Below are 20,229 nucleotides of genomic sequence, written 5' to 3' on the forward strand. Positions count from 1 at the left end.
ATATGCAACTTCCAATTCATTTTAAGAATACAACTTTTTACATTCATTTTCCAATCTAAAACAATTCCATTTTTCCCCTAATCAAAACATCTTAATCTTATTTATCTATTATAATTCCCCATTGGCCTCTAATTTTCCCTCAAAAATGGTTCACAAAATTATCAAATCTCCTTGTATTTTCCCCCCCCGGTTCCAGTTTTCCCGGATGCCTCGACTAGCTCCTTAGAATTACCCATTTCCAACCAATTTAATCCGTCCAAAAATTAAACAGACATCAATTGAGTCTGCAGGCTTATAAACTATGCAGGCTTATAGAGACATTCCCTTGCCTTAGCTTTTATGCATACGTAGAAATTAAGCCACATAACAAACAGAGTTACCATCTGGTAACTAACCAGCAGAGCAAAAGTAACATCAGAGTAACAAGAACAGGCATAGGCAAACTCGGCCCTCCAGATGTTTTGGGACTACAATTCCCATCATCCCTGTCCCCTGGTCCTGTTAGCTTGGGATCATGGGAGTTGTAGGCCCAAAACATCATGGGGGGGGGGCGAGTTTGCCTATGCCTGGGCAAGAACAAGGCTATACATTCATCTGTTGGTGTCAGCAAATTCCAACATGGGCTCCCTTTCCAAGCTGACCTACAGCTTGTGCAGAAATCACTGTTTTAAGAAAAAACTGCTCCTTTTCCCTTATGGGGTATCCAAGAGCCTGTATAGAGTCCTTATGTGGGTTTCCTATCGGTAGGAGAAAATAACAGGAGCCAACCATGTCGAAGGCGGCTGACAGATCTAGAAGAATCAGCAGCCCCGACCCGCCTTGATCCAGCTGTTTACGGAGGTCATCTGTTAGGGCGACCAGTGCTGTCTCGGTCCCGTGGCCGGGACGAAAGCCGGACTGGAATGGATCTAAAGCCAATGTTTCATCCAGAAACCTACCGAGCTGTTCGGCAACCGCTCTTTCAATTATCTTACCCAAGTATGGAAGATTTGAAACAGGGCGATAATTGGATAGATCTAGCGCAGGGGTCAGCAAACTTTTTCAGCAGGGGGCCGGTCCACTGTCCCTCAGACCTTGTGGGGGGCCGGACTATATTTTGGAAAAAAAATGAATGAATTCCTATGTCCCACAAATAACCCAGAGAAGCATTTTAAATAAAAAGGACACATTCTACTCATGTAAAAACACCAGGCAGGCCCCACAAATAACCCAGAGATGCATATTAAATTAAAGAACACATTCTACTCATGTAAAAACATGCTGATTCCCGGACTGTCTGCGGGCCGGATTTAGGTGGTGATTGGGCCGCATCCGGCCCCCGGGCCTTAGTTTGGGGACCCCTGATCTAGCGGATCTGACGATGCTTTCTTTAAGAGCGGACGCACCACTGCTTCCTTCAACTCCTCTGGGAAAGTCCCTGAACTGAGAGACAAGTTGATAATCTCAACCAGGGGGCCCCGTACCTCGTCTGGACACGCTCTAATCAGCCAGGACGGGCAGGGGTCTAGGGAGCAAGTGGTGGGCCTCCCAGCCTGGAGGAATCTGTCTACATCAGCGGGGAGTATGTGGTCGAAATGGTCCAATACTAAACTCGAAGACAGTCGAGGGGCCTCTAGTTCCGCTATTGTATCAAAATTGGCAGAAAGGTCACGGCGAAGTGTCAAGACTTTCTCCGCAAAAAAGCTCGCAAATGCCTCACAGCTATGGGTCGAATTTGTGCTTAAATTTGACTGATCCTCAAGGGTTGTTAGAGACCTGATTGTTCGAAAAAGTTGTGCCGGGCGAGAGCTAGCAGATGCGATGGAAGCTGAGAAGTAAGACTTCTTTGTGGCTTTCACCGCCATCTCGTAGGTTTTCATAAGCGACCTATAAGATGTTCTTGAGAAATATATTGAGGTCAATTTGGGAGAGTCAAAATGGCTTCAGGATTGCTCTCCTGTACTATTTCAGGCATGTGGTTTGTATACTTAGGTATGTGTTTGCCTTTTATAAACGTTTATTTTATATTTGGGACCTTAGAATTCTTATAACACTACCTTCATGACCGTTGAACCCACTGTTGATCTTGTCAACTCAATCTGCCGGAGCCTGTCTTTGCATGCAGGGGAAATCCGTAACGCCCTGAGGGTTCGAGACCAATTGGCTTCCCTCGTCTGGTTTTGCTGGCCAGTCAAAGCCGTTTCCCGGGTTGTGGCTGCTGTTGCATGCTGACAACTTCTAGGACAAACAGGTGAGAGCTGAGTGCTGCGCGGGGACCAAAGTTGGACAACTACCCCAGAAGGAGCACGACATGCCCCCTTCTACCCTTCCCCTAACCACCCCATAACTAACCCGATAAAAGCTGTTTTGGCTGGCTGGACAACAGTCATAGCCTTTGAAAGCGAAAACAGTCTGCGGTGTCGCAGTTTAAAGAAACCGCGAAGACAGCAAATGCGGGGATCTGGGCCGAGAGCAAGAGGACAAGTTTAATCATTTAAAAATGGTGACGAGAGAGTTAGAGCTCTGTGTAGTAGAGCAGGGCGGTCTGGCCTGCAGGGATAACCTTCGCTTGCGTGGAGGAGTTTGATGTGATTGCTGTCTTAACAGATTGGCTCAACTCTTTAAGCATGGACATTAAGTAGAACGACTTCCCTGGAGATATAATTAAGAAGTTTGAAAGATTTAATATCAAAGACCAAACATATAGAGCGTTGCACAATTCACGCGCACTTAAATATAATTACTCACAAATTGAGGTTTTCCAGGGTCTTAAGTCCGGAGCTCATTCTTAGATCGGCAAGACGTGGCAGAAGGAAGAAGAATTACGCTCAAACGCAGGGTATGAATATCTGTGTCATATGCTCTGACCGGTCAATGAAGGGTCTCGCAGTGACTAAAGACCTCATTGCTGGAATTTTTTTAGATGAGTTGGCAGAGACTCTTAAACTCAGGGTGGCAGGTTCGAGCCCCATGCTGGGAAAAAAGATTTCTGCCTTGCAGGGGCCTGGAATGGATAACTCTCACGGTCCTTTCAAGCCTACAGTTCTATGACTCTGGATGTTGGAAGATTCAAGACAGAGAAAAGAAAATGCCACCAACTTGGACAGTTTAAAAGATTAGACAACTGACTGAGTTTGTTCTTGGGATAAGCTTTTGTGTGCATGCACACTTCTTCAGATACACAGGTCCATATAGTTAAAACCAGGCACCCCCAAACTTCGGCACTCCAAATGTTTTGGACTACAATTCCCATCTTCCCCAACCACTGGTCCTGTTAGCTAGGGATCATGGGAGTTGTAGGCCAAAACATCTGGAGGGCTGCAGTTTGGGGATGCCTGGTTAAAACTATGGTTTTCCCAGTAGTGATGTATGGAAGTGAGAGCTGGACCATAAAGAAGGCTGATCGCCGAAGAATTGATGCTTTTGAATTTTGGTGCTGGAGGAGACTCTTGAGAGTCCCATGGACTGCAAGAAGATCAAACCTATCCATTCTTAAGGAAATCAGGCCTGAGTGCTCACTGGAAGGACAGATCGTGAAGCTGAGGCTCCAATACTTTGGCCACCTCATGAGAAGAGAAGAATCCTTGGAAAAGACCCTGATGTTGGGAAAGATTGAGGGCACTAGGAGAAGGGGACGTCAGAGGACAAGATGGTTGGACAGTGTTCTCGAAGCTACGAACATGAGTTTGACCAAACTGCGGGAGGCAGTGCAAGACAGGAGTGCCTGGCGTGCTCTGGTCCATGGGGTCACGAAGAGTCGGACACGAATAGACGACTAAACAACAACCACCTGCAGTAGTGGAGGCGGTCTTCATCTGAACACCAGTTGCTGAAAACCACAGGAGGGGAGAGGGGTGTTGCACCCAGTCCTGCTTATGGCCTTCCCAGTGGGGCAGGGGTGGTTGTAAGCTGCTCCCTTTCTGCCCCAGAGCCCCCACCCATAGCTGGGGCAGTGGGCTCTGCATCATGACTCAAAAAGTGCTTTTTCCAAACTGAAACAAACAACGTGACACTTACGGAGACCTACGGAGGCAGTATAATATAATACGTACAGTTCTTTAAATGTTCTTGTGGGAGGGGGTGGGGTTACTGATTTGTTTTGGCTCGTTTTTATTATTTATACCTGAAGGAGCACCTCCGTCTCCATCGTTCAGCCTGGACACTGAGATCCAGCGCTGAGGGCCTTCTTGGTAGTGGCACCCATCCTGTGGAATGCCCTTCCATCAGATGTCAAAGAAATAAACGACTATCTGACATTTAGAAGACATTTGAAGGCAGCCCTGTTTAGGGAAGGTTTTAATGACTGATGTTTTTTAATGTATTTTTAATCTCTTGTTGGAAGCCGCCCAGAGTGGCTGGGAAAACCCAGCCAGATGGACAGGGTATGTATGTATGTATGTATGTCACGTGGGGTCACGAAAAGTCGGACACGACTAAACAACAACAACATGTATAAATAAAAATGTATTTTGTCCCTTTATCTTGTATTTTTATGGTGCGAACTACCCTGAGACCTATGGACGAAGGGCGGGATACTACTACTACTACTACTACTACTACTACAGAACTGTAGCGTGGGAAGGGATCCCCAAGGGTCATCCAGTCCAACCCCCTGCAATGGAGGAGTACCAGATCAGCATGGGCCAGGCAGGAACCCCTGAAATTGCTGTCGGGGTTGGGCGGGATGCTGCTGGACGGGAACTTTGCAAGAATCCTGGCTAAATTAATAATAAATTAAGTATGAGTCGGGCAGGAACTCCGGCCTTCCCTGCTCCCCATCTCCATCGACCTCCCTTGGGAGGGGAGGCGCCTTGGGAGGGCGGAAGTGGCTTCAAGCGCAGCCAGGAAGCCCCGCCTCCGGGAAGCGGGCGGCCGCTCTGCCCCTGGGCGCTCGATGGTGCGCGGCCCCGCCCGCTTCCTGTTGTTCCCGGACTCTCTTCCGGGTTGGGGTTCCGGAGATTTGGCCAAAGCTGCGCCCGGTGAGTGGAGGCGCCCCCGGGGGAGGGGGAAGAGGGCCGCCCGGGGGAGGGGGCGAGGGAGGACTTCCCTGGCCGGGAGAGGCAGGATCCTGACCCTGCACTCGCATTCTGCGCCTGCGGGTCGCCCTGCACGTCGGGATGCGCCCCAGGGAAACTCGCAGGTAGGCAGGCAGGCAGGCGGGCGAGGAGGAGGAGGTCCAGTTCATTGCGGCGCCTGTATCTCTCCCAGGAACCCAGGAATCTGCCTGCCTCCAAGTCAGGCCCTCCAGCTCAGGGCTGCCCACACGGGCTGGCAGCAGCGGGGGGGGGGGACTCAGGGATTCAGGCCGCCCGGGTGCTGCAGCCAAAGGTCCCAGGTGCCAAGGGGGATGCTCTGCCACTACGAGGGAGGCAAGGCGGAGACTGGCCCAGGGTGGAACCCAGTGAGCTTCAGGAAGGCTAAGTGGAGATTTGAACCCAGGTCCTATCCTAGTCTGGCATCTGAACCTCCGCCACCACTGACTCCTCAGAGCCTTGCTGGGGGTGGGGGCCAGGGGGCTGGAAGATTCATTCTAATATTTTGCTTGTTTATCCAGTAATAACAACCCTAAAACCCTGAAGGATTACCATCTCCATAGAACTGAGGATGAAGTGCACATGGAGGGGTGGGGGTGGTCCGTCAGTGTTTCTTTTATTACGGATTAAGGCATAGCTGCCAAGTTTTCCCTTTTCTCACGAGGAAGCCTATTCAGCATAATGGAATTTCCCTTAAAAAAAGGGAGAACTTGGCAGCTATGGATTAAGGTTGCCCCTGGCAAATGTCCTGCGCCTTTAGCCCAGGGCTGCCACCTTTTCAGCCTGCCACTAGCTGATGTGCCAGTGCCAGTAGCCGATTTCTTTCCACCCCATGGAAAAGCTTCGCCTGCCAACCCTTATTTATCATCCTGCTGAATAAAACACAAGAGCAGGCCAGGCTGGTGCTGTTAGGGTGAGCTGGCATCCCTACTTTAACAGCTGCATGACTGGCAGGTATGGATTTCTTCCCATGACTGTGTTTCTTAGAAGATGGATCTTCAGAATTTCTGTCCCTGTATAATTTCTGCCTGCCATGGGAGCTGTCAGTGGAGACTGACGTGGATTCCCTCCCTCTGCAGCTGAGGACAGACCTGCAGCAAGCTCTCTCACTTTTCTGGCTTGCGGGTTGTTGATGTGAGTGGCACAGAAAAATGTGTTAGAGACAGTGGCTTTCATATAGAGTAAATAAAAGTGCTTTAATGGTAACCCAGGACCCTTTTAGTGCATTTTCACAGGCTGTCTTCTCACAGAGATCTCCACTTGACCAGCTTCTGTATTTTTACAGGAAGTTTGGTCTTTTCAGTGCTGAAGATCAAACACCAGCAGAAGAGAACATTGCAAGGGCCAGTATCTCCTACTATGCTAATATTTTTTTAAAAATTGTCTTTAGGTTTATAAAGAGCTGTTGAAGCTTGATGATGTCTGAAGATGAAGAAAAGGTTAACCTGCGTCGCCTTGAGCCAGCGATTCAGAAGTTCATTAAAGTTGCCGTCCCAACAGATCTGGAGAGGTTAAGAAAGCATCAGATAAATATTGAGAAGGTTTACTTTTTTCCCCTGAATATTAAGTTGATATTGTATAATTCTACTGACATTAGCACAACTTAAGCAAAGCTGAAATGCTTTGACTGGAACTAAATGTATTTGGCTCAGACTTTGTGTCTGTTGCATGACAATTTCCGCACCCCCACCATAAAAAAAACCCTCTACCTTCAATGGTTGTTAAAAGTCCATTCCTTTTCTTTAAATTGGGGCCTTACTATTATTTAAAATGAGGCAGTCTAGGCAGCCTGGGGGTGCTCCAATTTGCTGCAGAACAGCTGAATGGCTGGTATTTCTTCAGGGATGTTGGGAGGGATAGAGGCCTGCCCCCATTGGCCAATATTTTGTTTGATCTTAAATGTATGCTCTGGGTGCCCATCTAAGAGAACTGCTATAAACAGAGAAAAGGGGCTGGATTGAGTCTAAAGACAGAGGCTAAAGCTCTGGATTGAGAGTTGCCTTTCAGTCTGTGCATCTGCTGAGATGAGGGGACAAGTTGGTTGCAATGATTTGCAGATGCAACTGGGGTCAAAATTACCCCCCAATAAATAAAGATTGCTTTCCATGAACTCTACAGGTAGTTATGACCACACTTAGCTGGGTTGCAAGTGTGATTCTAAGTAAAGGGAAAGGGACCCCTGACCATTAGGTCCAGTCGTGACCGACTCTGGGGTTGCACGCTCATCTCGCATTATTGGCCGAGGCAGCCGGCGTACAGCTTCCAGGTCATGTGGCCAGCATGACAAAGCCACTTCTGGCGAACCAGAGCAGCACACGGAAACGCCGTTTACCTTCCCGCTGTAGCGGTTCCTATTTATCTACTTGCATTTTGACGTGCTTTCAAACTGCTAGGTTGGCAGGAGCTGGGACCAAGCAACGGGAGCTCACCCCGTCACAGGGATTCGAACCGCCGACCTTCTGATCAGCAAGCCCTAGGCTCAGTGGTTTAACCACAGCGCCACCTGGGTCCCCAATTCTAAGTAGAAAATATCATTTATAAACACCAGGTTTATAAAGAGGGTTTGCAAGCCAGTGGGGGCTTCCATTTGCCCTGGCACAATAAGGAAGTGAGTAATTTGTCGATTATGAAAATACTGTAGACAAAATATTGGGTATTTCACCCTCAATGCTTTCTTCTTGCAAGAAAGGGAAAAAGGAGGCTCTGGGCTAAGTGTCTGTAGACCTGAAAACTGTAAAAAGGCAAATGGCAAGGTTTCTTTGACCCCTAATACTTTATGGCGGGGGTCAGCAAACTTTTTCAGCAGGGGGCCGGTCCACTGTCCCTCAGACCTTGTGGGGGACCATACTATATTTTTTTTGGGGGGGGGATGAATGTATTCCTCTGCCCCACAAATAACCCAGAGATGCATTTTAAATAAAAGGACACATTCTACTCATGTAAAAACACCAGGCAGGCCCCACAAATAATCCAGAGATGCATTTTAAATAAAAGCACACATTCTACTCATGTAAAAACACGCTGATTCTCGGACCGTCCGCGGGCCGGATTTGGAAGGCGATTGGGCCGGCTCCGGCTCCCGGGCCTTAGTTTGCCTACCCACGTTTTATGTGTTTCTACCTCCCAGCTCTTGCCAGTACCTCTCTCCTCATTCTCCATCTCCTGCAGAGAGGTAAGGAGTGCCTACATAGCAGGGGGTGGGGTGGGGTGGAATCTTTCCCTGCAAATGCTCATCAGATTGTGGATGGGGACTCAAAGCACCAGGTTCAAACTTCATCACAATTGTAGAGTCCCTGGAACAAAGGAGTTGTAAATGTCTTGCATAATGGCTTTTGTGACATTTCTCAGCGTTGTTGGGTAACATTTGGCTCTCTCTGTTGATGGAGGCTTAAGCTAGAATCAGAGAGCAAAGTTTGCTGCAATTGAGAGAGTGGGTGTGTCCCTTGGAATGATGTGTGCACATAGCTTATCTTGCCCTTCCGTGCCAGTAGGCACTGGAATAGCCTGTGCCCCAAACCCCACCATCTTCTCTGCCTTAAGACAGCACAGTCCTGGGAATAGGAAATGGCGGTACGTCTCTTTGTCCTTCCTTTCTCTGTAAACCTATAAAAACACAGATTTTTTTTCCTCTCTCTCTCCTTGCCTTTAGTATCAGAGATGCAGACTGTGGGACAGGTTACATGAAGAGCACATCAATGCCGGCCGTACGGTTCAAGTAAGTAAATGGTAGTTAGAAAAGTGCATTCCAGCGTTTGTTGTGAACGCTGCTGGTTTCCCCCCCAGAAAATACTCAGCAGAAGCAAAAATGCAAAGATCTCCCTTTTCTCCTCGTAGGGCACTGTAGCTAACCTAAAAGCTAGCCAAGCTTTCCTCCTCCTTCCACTATCAAACCTGTGTTGAATCTTACATTGTCTGGTCAATGGATTCAAACTACAAGAAGGAAGATTCCACCTAAACATTAGGAAGAACTTCCTGACAGTAAGAGCTGTTCGGCAGTGGAATTTGCTGCCAAGGAGTGTGGTGGAGTCTCCTTCTTTGGAGGTCTTTAAGCAGAGGCTTGACAGGCATATGTCAAGAATGCTTTGATGGTGTTTCCTGCTTGGCAGGGGGTTGGACTGGATGGTCCTTGGGGCAGGGGCCTCTTCCCTTGCCTGTAACAATCCTATAACAACACACAACAGAGGTACACTGTTCAATCAGTTATGATACAACTGCTGCAAATGACTTCAACGTCAGCAACTGAAAACACGATGAGATGTGAAATAAGCAAGCCATTTTGGACTATAATTGCAAGCATAAATACATCAGAAGATCCTGCGGGATCAGGCCAGTGGACCATCTAATTCAGCATCCTTTTCTCACAGTGGCCAAGCAGATTCCATGGAGGTCTTTATCCCAGTTGATCTCTCGGTTGGATTTGAATTGATTTCTCTCTGTGCTGTTGTTGTTTTTAAGCTGTACATTACTGTTCTTAACTTGTATGTGCAATTGCTTTGATTCTTTTTAATAGGTGTAGCTGTTTTATACATGTTTTTGTTGTAATTGCTTTGGCGATGCCTTGGGCAGGCTTCCCCAAACTGCGGCCCTCCAGATGTTTTGGCCTACAACTCCCATGATCCCTAGCTAACAGGACGAGTGGTCAGGGATGATGGGAATTGTAGTCCAAAACATCTGGAGGGTCGAAGTTTGGGGGTGCCTGCCTTAGGGGAAGTGATTCATAAATGAAATAAATAATAATATTTATATCCTGTTTTTTTTCTAAACCAAAGAATGCACTAAAAATACAGAAAGGGAGAAGTGACAGTATAGTTGTCCATACCTGGGATATTAGCCTAAGATCTAGCCTCACAGCAAATAAAAGGCATTCTTTATGCAGCCTTTACTGTTTACTGTTTCCCAAATCTGTCTGGGCATTGCCTGTGACCAGTACTTAAGCACTACAGCAGTTATCCGGGCAGAGGGCCTTTTCGGTAGTGGCGCCCGCCCTGTGGAACGCCCTCCCATCGGAGGTCAGGGAGATGAACGACTACCTGACATTTAGAAAACACCTAGAGGCAGCCCTGTTTAGGGATGTTTTTAATCTGTGATATTTTAATGTATTTTGCTATTTGTTGGAAGCCGCCCAGAGTGGCGGGGGAAACCCAGCCAGATGGGCGGGGTATAAATTAATAATAATAATAATAATAATAATAATAATAATCCCAGCAAGGGCCCAGGAGAGATTCAGAGGCTTATATCAGGTCCAAGAACTGAGGCTGTCTGGGCTGGAATGGAGCTGCTCTCCCCGGGATTTGCACCCGACACCTGAACTATTCTGTTGGGTATGAAGAAGAGAGCTCTATTCAATGGGTGTGTGTGTGTGTAACCAAAGTCCCCTTTTTGAATTGTCATTGCAGCAGCTGCGAGCAAATATCCGAGAGATGGAGAAGCTCTGCCAACGGGTCCGGAAGGAAGACCGCCATGCTTTGGAGAGGATGATCAGCCCGGTGAAAGAGCAGGCGTCGGTGGCCATCAGGGAATTTCTGCAGCTCCACTTGGAGTCTGCAGAAGAACTGAAGAGGCAATTTAAGGAGAAAGAGGCGTTGCTCCAGTCCCCTTTAACCAGATCAATCACCGTCGGAGGGGGTATGAGCGCATTGTGTTCCTTTTTCAAACAAGTATGTTTTTATCGCAAGAAATCTCTATGATCTTTCTGGACAGGAGAGAAACCAGAGTTGAGGCATCATTTAACTGTTAAATAACCCATCTGTGACATGCAAATGTTGAAAGCTACGGGAATGTTTAAGCCAAAGTTGCGCATACTGAATGAAGGCCTTGAACGTGTTCCTAGTTTCCTATCAGCCCATCACCCATTCCCACCACCCTTCTGAGTAATATCCCTCCCCACCCTCTCACTATACATAAGGGTCTGGTGACTTCTGTTTCAGTGTATCTGAAGAAGTGTGCATGCACACGAAAGCTCATACCAATGACAAACTTAGTTGGTCTCTAAGGTGCTACTGGAAGGAATGTTTTTATTTTGATTTGACTGCGGCAGACCAACACGGCTGCCTACCTGTTCCTAGTTTCTGCCACTGAAATCAAAGAGCAAAAAAAGCGGCCATCTTGCAACCACTCCAATATGAAAACCAGTGGAAGTGTTTCAATCTGCTAGCTAAGCAGCAAAATGCATTGGGCAGAATGAGGAAGCTGCCTTATACAGTGGTGTCTCGCTTTACGAATGCTTCGCACAACGAAAAACTCGCTAGACGAAAGAGTTTTGCGTTGCGCGAGGCATTCGTAAGACGACCAAATTTTCTATGATCGCCGCTTCGTCTTACGAAGCGTGGCCATAGAAAGCGGCAAAGGAAGATCAGCTGTCAGCGCGGGAAGCTGACAGCTGATCTTCCTTTGCCAGGGGGGATGGAGCTGAAACGCGGCGGTGCGGCAGCTGCCTCTGCCCGTCCTCCCCTTGGCTCGGGGAAGACAGTTGGGGGCAAGCAGCGCCTCGCCGCGCACCAGCGGCATGAGACGGCGCTTTGGAGAAGGTCTCCGAAGCGCCGTCTCATGCCAGAGAAGGCAGGCGGGAGGCGGGGGGGGGGGGGAAGAAGCTCTTCCCCCGCTGTCGCTTCTCGCCGCGAACAGCCAGCATGGGGTGCACCCCATACCGGAGAAGGCAGGCGAGGCGGCGGCCAGGAGAAGAGAGCTTCTCCCCTCCGCTGCCTTGCACACAGCCGGAGTCCGCTTCCCGCTCAACCCGACCGACACAGCGTCCCCCGGAGCCGAAGTGCGGCGCTGCGGGGGCTTTTCGCCGTTTGCCTTCCCCGAGCCAAGGGGGAAGCAGACAGCGAAAAGCCCCTGGCCACAGCGCCGCACTTCGGCTCTGGCACTGGCTTGGCGGTGGTGGGGGAAAGGCGCAGGATCGTTCCTTCGCCTTTCCCCCACCCCGCCCGACAGAGCCGGATCCGACGAAGCTTCTGAAGCTTCATCCGATCCGGCTCTGTCGTTGGCAGCAGTGCCGCTTGCTCTCTTGGCTCGGGGAAGCGCCTGCCTGCCTTCCCCGAGCCAAGAGAGCAAGCGCCGCCGCCAGTCCCCCGAAGCCTGTAGGAACGCATCAATTGACTTTTAATGCATTCCTATGGGAAACGGTGCCTCGCTAGACGAAATTTTCGTAGGACGAATTGAGTCCTGGAATGAATTAATTTCGTCTAGCAAGGCACCACAGTACTAAGCCAGTCAGTTGGTCTGTCTATCTCAGTACTGTCTACACCGGCCGGCAGCAGCTCTCCAGGGTTTCAGATGGAACGTTTTCATCCTACCTGAAGACGCAGAGGGGCGAACCTGGGGCATTGATCTGCATGGTGGCAATCTGCTTAACCCTGTCCATTTCTCTGGCAATGACTCCTGAGAGCCTCAGAGCAGCTCTGCAAACCTGCTTTCCATTTATGGGAAGAGAGTCAAAGAGAGCATCTTTAGCAGCTGAATGCATGGTGCTTTTTTGCACTGGTAAGGAGGGGGGCCAAGCCTTGTCCAAAGCCGTTTTTCCTTACACTGAAATGTGTGGCTCCTCTGTCCTCATGAGCCAGAGTTGGGGGTGATTTGAACAGATTTTTTTTTACATATATGTTGAATGATGGGAGAAGTTAAGGTTGTATAAAACTACCTTACTCAGAGTAAATGCATTAAAATTAATGGCCATGACTAATTTAGGTTCAGTGGGTCTGCTCTGGGAAAAAGCAGACTACTAATTCAGTGTATCTGAAGAAGTGTGCATGCACACGAAAGCTCATACCAATGACAAACTTAGTTGGTCTCTAAGGCGCCACTGTAAAGAATTTTTTTTTTTTAATCGACTGCGGCAGACCAACACGGCTGCCTACCTGTTCCTAGTTTCTGCCACTGAAATCAAAGAGCAAGAAAAGTGGCCAGATTGCAACCACTCCAATAAGAAAACCAGTGGAAGTGTTTCAATCTGCTAGTTAAGCAGCAAAATGCATTGGGCGGAACAGAGGAACTGCCTTCTACTGAGCCAGTCAGTTGGTCTGTCTATCTCAGTACTGTCTACACCGGCCGGCAGCAGCTCTCCAGGCTGGTGAAGACGCAGAGGGGCGATCCTGGGAGCTTCTGACTGCCAAGCAGATGCTCTGCCACTGAGCTGTGACCCGTCCCTCGTTGCCCCCCAACACACCTGCATATACTGCCATTGCTCTTACTTCCTTAAAATCCCCCCTCCCCCCAGGGCCCACCTTTTCTGGGTAGCCTTTAAATACACATCATCACCATCATCAGACCACCCTTCATCTGAAGATCACGAGGCATTTGACCCTAAATATGTGCCTATACAATGGTACAGTAATACCTCAGGTTACGAACACTGAGGGTTGCGCGTTTTCAGTTTGCGGGCCACGCCGAGCCTGGAAGTACCGGAACGGGTTACTTCCAGGTTTCAGCGCTCGCGCATGCGCAGAGACTCAAAACGACGTCATGTGCATGCGCAGAAGCGCCAAATTGTGTCAGGCGCTGGGCAGACGCAGCGCTTCAGGCTACGAATGCTGCGGGTTGCGAACGTGCCTCCCGCATGGATCATGTTCGCAACCCGAGGTATGACTATACCTCAGTTCTCGAACGAAATCCATTCCGGAAGCCTGTTTGGCTTCCGAAACTTTCGGAAACCGAGGCACAGCTTCCGATTGGTTGCAGGAGCTTCCTGCACTCGAGCAGAAGCCGCGTTGCACGATCGGGTTCCAAAAAATGTTTGAAAACGTAAGCATTTACTTCCGGGTTTTCGGCATTCAGGAAGCAAAACGTATGATAACGAAGCCGTTCGGGAACTGAGGTTTGACTGTACTTATTTTTATATACTCTTCTTCTGACCGTCTCTCCCACCATTGTCTCCCCAGTGCCCGTTTTTAGATTGTGAGCTCCCTGTGGCAGGGGTTTGCCAGCCCTGCGTAAATAACGCTTATAGAATTGTAGAGTTAGAAGGGTCCTGCAGGTCATCTAGTCAAACCCCCTGCAGTGCAGGAATCCCTGACAGATGGCCACCCATCCTCTGCTTAAGAACTTCCAAGGAAGGAGAGTCCACCCCCATTTATCTGACGGCAGTTAAATTGAATTGGGGCGGAGGGCTGGGAGCCCTTTGGTCTCTTGCTAGGCTAACCCTGTTGGACACATTATGAGACTTTTATGTTTTCACTCAGAAACCTTTTACGATGCCAGCAACGAAGGAATCTCTCAGAGTTACATCCAGACGTTCTCCCCTCTCCCCGAAATCCCCCAGGATCAAAACGCGGCAGAATCGTGGGACATGCTTGAAGAGGTAGGCTGGGTTTCTCCTCTTAGGATCCCTTGGACAAATCTAGAGGAGCAGAAGAATAACAGCACATTTTTTGGGATCTCGTTGTAGGACTTGATTGAGCTCAGCAACCTGGTGACTGACTTCTCTCTGCTAGTTAACGTAAGTACGGCAAGATTAGGGTCTTAACGTTCCTTCTGCATTCAGAAGAAAGTGGGGGGGGGGGAGGGAGAAGAAGTTAGCAGCACAATTTTTACGTCTCTGGAGTGAGAAGAGGAATATGCAGGGAGTTTGGCTGGGCTTTCTGCAGGGACCAGGTGTATGAGGCACCTGAACTTAGCAGGATTGACCTCCCCACGCCTCGGCTGATGCCTAGGGCGTTCAGTCCCGTTTTCGGTAGAAATGCCAACTTGTCCCTCCCTTGACACCACACGACCTTGCATGCCAAAGGGTGGTAGGGCTTGGTGGGGCGAATTTGGCCCATGGGATGGAGGTTCCCCACCCCTCCTTTATTTTTTTAAAATTTTTTATTGGGTTTTATAAACAGGGATAATGTTATGCAAACAAGTATACAGTGGTACCTCTGGTTGCGAACGGGATCCGCCACCTGAAGCGCTGTATCTGCCCAGGTGTGCGGTGCGATTTGGCGCTTGTGCACATGTGCGAAGCGTGATTTAGCGCTACTGCGCATGCGCGAGCAGCGAAACCCAGAAGTAACCCTTTCCGGTACTTCTGGGTCGCCGCAGGACGCAACCTAAAAAAAACATAACATGAAGCAAATGTAACATGAGGAATGACTGTACCAAGTTTTCTCATGTCATTTGTATATCACGAAACGAGCATAATAAATGTGGGAAAAGATCTACAACGTATGTTTCATTACTAATGGTCAGTGTAGAAGTTCTTGGTTCATGAATTGGTTTAAACCATGGGTAGGCAAACTAAGGCCAGGAGGCCGGATCCAGCCCAATCGCCTTCTCAATCTGGCCCGCGGACAGTCCGGGAATGAGCGTTTTTTTACATGAGTCAAATGTGTCCTTTTGTTTAAAATGCATCTCTGGGTTAGTTGTGGGGCATAGGAATGTGTTCATCCCCCCAAAAATATATAGTCTGCCCCCCCACAAGGTCTGAGGGACAGTGGACTGGCTCCCTGCTGAAAAAGTTTGCTGGCTCCTGGAACTTTAAACAATTAGGAGGAAGAAGGGAACTACCTAGGCCAGCGTTTCTCAACCGCTGTTCCGCAGCACACTAGTGTGCCGCGAGACGTTGGCTGGTGTGCTGCGACGTGCGGCGACGAGAAGGGCGATTTGCATTGTCACGTGCCTGACGGCCGCCAATAAACAACACTGACCCGCCGGAAAGCAATATTTGGCAAGTGTTTCTTACAGTCATAATTATAATATAGGGCGGCACAGAGTTAACTTTTTAAACTTTTTTAATGGTGGTGTGCCTCGTGATTTTTTTCACGGAACAAGTATGCTGTGGCCCAAAAAAGGTTGAGAAACACTGACCTAGGCAGCCACATTTCACATCGGTTGACATTTCTGCATCGTCTTCAACGGCAGCCTCGTGGAAAGTCCATTATTGTGGTTCAGCTTTGAGGTACGGTAGCTTTGAATGGAAAGGGATGGAAATGCGCTTCAGCCAGAAAATACTATTTTTTAGTTTTTGGAATCCAGCACTTTAGAAGACTCTGCACTTGGTACTTTGAAGCGGGGTGCGTTTTTGTTCTGCCGTTTCACCTGAAAACCCTTTTGTGTCTAGGCTCAGCAGGAGAAGATCGACAGGATTGAGGATAACGTCAGCACGGCTGCCATGAATGTCGAAGAGGGAACCAGGAATCTGTCCAGGGTAGGGCTCTCTCCATCCATCTCCTGGCAAACCAGTGGCACTCTGCTTTCCAACAATACTCCGTTGAATCAAAGAATAATAGAATCTTAGAGTTGGAAGGGACACCGAGGGTCATCTAGTCCAACCCCCGCAATGCCTCCTTCCAGAAACTCCTGCAGCCCAGCTGGTGCCAAACATCTTGCTCTGCATTCCTTTGAACCACACCAGTGAAGCCAAGAGGGTGGTTCTTGCCATCTGGGCAGCCCACGAGCTCCAGGCACGCTGCCCAGGCTTGCACCCCAGGGAGGTCACTTCAGTGCTGCTAACACAGCGGTCTTGACTTCACCCCCAGAGGCGCACTCCATTGTCTCTTGAGACAGACAGGTGCCAGCAACGATGAAATGCTGGAGAAGTCTGGCCTCGTCCTCCTTCACTGCAGAAAAAGCGGCAGGTCCATATGTGCAATAAGCGTGAACCTGCTAATTTTTGTGAGGGTTATTTGCGCCCAGGTGGTACAAGGTGGGGTGGAGGAATATCAGGTGAACGTGGGGGGAAAGGGATGCAAATACCATACTTTTCAGTGTATAAGACGCCCCCTATTTTGGGGGTCTCCAAATTAGGAAAATGGGGGGGGGAGATTTCCTATAGTTGTGGAGCTTTTTTGGCGTGGATTCCCCAGAGGTATGGAGCTTTTTGGGGGGTGGGGGTGGGGGAAAGAATGCCAACGCTTCCAGTCGAGCACGACACAGCAGCGCCCATTTCCGCAGCCACCAATCACTTGCACTATTGCTGAAAATCACTCGCCCGCCAGACCTATGCTGCCACTCGCGAGCGTCCCAAAAGCCACCTTTCGCCTGTCACCCCGCCGGCAGAAGCCGCCGATTCCCCTCCCATTTGTTGCAGCGACAGCAAATCGACTCCAGCCATTGCCTCATCCACCAATAACACGCCAAATAGCCGCTGACGATCTCCAGGTAGCAGGAGCAACCAATCCCACGTCGCCCCCCCCCCCGATGCGCTACCGCTGCATAAAACGACCCCCCTTTTTTGACAAAATTTTCGAAGAAAAAAATGCTTGTCTTATCCACAGCAAAGTACGGTACTTTCTTGAAACACCAGCTTACTCCTCTCTGTCTTCCTTCCTCCTCAGGCTGCCAAATTCAAGCTGGCCGCCCTGCCTGTCGCTGGCGCTCTCCTTGGCGGAGTCGTGGGGGGTCCTATCGGGCTCCTGGCCGGTTTCAAAGTGGCCGGCCTTGCTGCCGCGCTTGGCGGCGGAGTTTTGGGCTTCACGGGTGGGAAACTCATCCAGAGGAAGAAGCAAAGGATGATCGAAGACCTCTCGGCTCCCTCCTCCTGCAGCTGCCCAGACCTCCCCAGGCAAAGCGACTGAGAATGTAGCTGAAGGGGGGGGGGGCTCCTCTGCCCCTCTGCCTCACCGAGGCTGGTGAGCCCCCTGCCTCCGCTTTGGATTCCCCTTGTGCCCGACGGACTTGGAAGAGGAGAGCAGCCCCGGCAGCGTTTGGAAATGGTAACCCTGAGCACCTACCTCTCTCCATTCGGGGCAGGGAAGTCTCGTCCTTCCATTTTGAAAACAGAGCCCAAGGGGGGAAGCCAGAGGCAGGTCAGAAGGCGTGTGCCAAAGGAACACCTTTCTTGTCCGAGAGTTCACAAGACACCTTTTCCTGGAGAAACAGAAGAGGGAGATTTTAAGTCGTAAATGGTTTGGTGCCTGGTCCTCTGACATGGTCTTCTCTGCGAGTGTACACATAAATGTCTCCTTCGGGGTTCTTTGCGGTGGAATCCTTGGCCTAAGTTTGAAGTTCAAAGCCTGGACTTGCTTCATACACCAGCCTGTTTGGCTCAGGGGAAGTAACTGACCCTCTCCTTTGCCCAAGTGCTGCATTCTTGAGATATATATTTTTTTAAGGTTCAGACTTTCCTAAAACTTAACCTTTCGGGGCTTTAAGGCAGGAGTCCTGCGCTCTCTCTCTCTCTCTTTTTAAAGTGTTGCTTTTAGGAAAATCGGAACTGTGCTTTGCAAACAAATTTTCACAGTGTTTCAGGTTCTCTTCAGAAGTATCGTGCTATCGACCACCAAGTGTTGAAGGACTCTGTGGTGGCCAAATTTCTGGATATATTGGACAGGACGCTGATCTCCCACAATCCCCTTTCCCCATTGCCACATCAGCCGAATTCTGATGGGAGGGAATCAAATATGAGCCAAAGAGGACGCCATACTGTGCCATTGCTCTGCTGACAATTGATGTTTTGCTGGATGTTGAGTTTTCCGAAACCGAAGCTGAGGGTTTCCCTTTTTAAGTGCTCCAACGTTTATAAGTAAAGTTTGATACGTGCTTAAAAGGAGTTCCGTTTTTCTCCGGCACAAAGAAGTCTTAATGCAGCCTCTGAAGGTGATGTTTGTGCCCCTTGGGTGGCAGGATGGGTCCCCTTGAAATTCTCTCTCATCAAGGTTTGTGTCTTACCTGAAGGCCAAGACCTGTGGCTTCTTCGTTCCTTTGACATTGGACTTGGGACTTCAACATTGTGGTCTGGCCTGTACAGAACAGTATACAGGAGATTAGGATTCTGGTGCCAGTGGGTCACTCTGTTGTGTGGGTCGCAAGCGGCACCCTCCACATGAAAACCACTGCTCAATATTTTGGACTGGCCCACCTAAACCCAAAGATGGTGGCGGTGAGGTTGTGGGGAACGCCTATTATACGCCATTTGTTAAGCGGAGCAGCAAATTGTTTTAATTAAAGCGGGAGTTCTTAATGACATGGGAAATAAAAACCATTTTAAAACTTGTAGTTAACTTGTGTGTTCAGAGACATGTCTTTTTACGAAAACAAAAGAAATCACCACTCGACTGCTTGATCCGTGGAGCTGCCACTGTTTCAGGTCCCACGTAATACACATTCTGCATTTATCAAATCTTTGGAACTCCCTGCCTATTGATGCCAGGCAGGCAGGCGCCTTTGCTGTATTCTTTTCGATGCCTGCCAAGAACTTTTTTTTACTGTGTTCCTCCGAAAATAAGACACGGTCTTATATTTATTTTTCCTCAAAAAACACACTATGGCTTATTTTCAGGGGATGTCTTATTTTTTTTATTAAGTATGATACAGTTTAACCTACATGGTTAAACTGCCTATCACTATGGCTTATTTTCAGGGTATGGCTTATATTCCTTGAATGCTTAAAAATCCTGCTATGGCTTATTTTATGGCTACGTCTTATTTTCGGAGAAACAGGGTAGGTGAGGCTGTCCAGATGTTTAGGTGAACATCTGTTCAGAGAGTTGATTCGAGTTTTAATCTGTTATTTTCGCTGTTTTAATTTCTGGAGTCTTTAATTATTGTTGTTAATTCTTCCCAATAATGTCATGGTTTTCTATAATTTGTAAACCACTTTGAGGCCTTTTAAATATAAATATAACTGGCAAGCCACTCCAGTATCCCTGCCAAGAAAACTCCATGGACAAAGACAACAGGCATATAAAAGTTATGACGCTGGAAGATGAGCCCCTCAGGTCGGAAGGCGTCCAACATGCTACTGAGGAAGAGCGGAGGACAAGTACAAGTAGATTCAGAGCTGATGAAGCGGCTGGGCCAAAGCCGAAAGGACGCTCAGTTGCGGATATGCCTGGAAGCGAAAGGAAAGTCCGATGCTGTAAAGAAAAATATTGCATAGGAACCTGGAATGTAAGAACCATGAATGGAGGTAAGCTGGATGTGGTCAAAAATGAGATGAATAAATATCGACATCCTGGGCATCAGTGAACTAAAATGGAAGGGAATGGGCGAATTCAGTTCGGATGACTATCATATCTACTACTGTGGGCAAGAATCCTGTAGCAGAAATGGAGTGGCCCTCATAGTCAACAAAAGAGTGGCAAAAGCTGTAATGGGATGCAATCTCAAAAATGACAGAATGATCTCGATACGAATCCAAGGCAGACCTTTTAACATCACAGTAATCCAAGTTTATGCACCAACTACCGGTGCTGAAGAAAGTGAAATTGACCAATTCTATGAAGACCTACAACACCTTCTAGAAATGACACCAAAGAAGGATGTTCTTCTCATTACAGGGGACTGGAATGCTAAAGTA

The 20,229-nt window shown here is 48.7% G+C and overlaps 1 protein-coding gene across 1 annotated transcript; it reads left to right on the forward strand.

Moving 5' to 3' along the window:
- The first annotated feature begins 4,829 nt into the window (after positions 1-4,829).
- STX17 (syntaxin 17) lies at positions 4,830-18,915 on the forward strand. The gene is made up of 8 exons (XM_035126007.2): positions 4,830-4,958; positions 6,403-6,553; positions 8,662-8,727; positions 10,409-10,637; positions 14,192-14,310; positions 14,398-14,448; positions 16,051-16,137; positions 17,267-18,915. Exons 2-8 carry the CDS (start codon positions 6,428-6,430, stop codon positions 17,504-17,506), a joined length of 918 nt encoding a protein of 305 aa, XP_034981898.2. The 5' UTR covers positions 4,830-4,958; positions 6,403-6,427; the 3' UTR covers positions 17,507-18,915.
- Positions 18,916-20,229: the final 1,314 nt, after the last annotated feature.

This window comes from Zootoca vivipara, chromosome 8 (genome assembly GCF_963506605.1).
Source record: "Zootoca vivipara chromosome 8, rZooViv1.1, whole genome shotgun sequence".
Lineage (NCBI taxonomy): Eukaryota > Metazoa > Chordata > Lepidosauria > Squamata > Lacertidae > Zootoca > Zootoca vivipara.

Coding starts and splice junctions, on each gene's coding strand:
- STX17 (XM_035126007.2), top strand. CDS start 6,428: ATGATGTCTGAAGATGAAGAAAAGGTTAACCTGCGTCGCCTTGAGCCA. Junction 14,449..16,050: donor ACTTCTCTCTGCTAGTTAAC/GTAAGTACGGCA, acceptor TTTTGTGTCTAG/GCTCAGCAGGAGAAGATCGA. Junction 16,138..17,266: donor GAACCAGGAATCTGTCCAGG/GTAGGGCTCTCT, acceptor CTTCCTCCTCAG/GCTGCCAAATTCAAGCTGGC.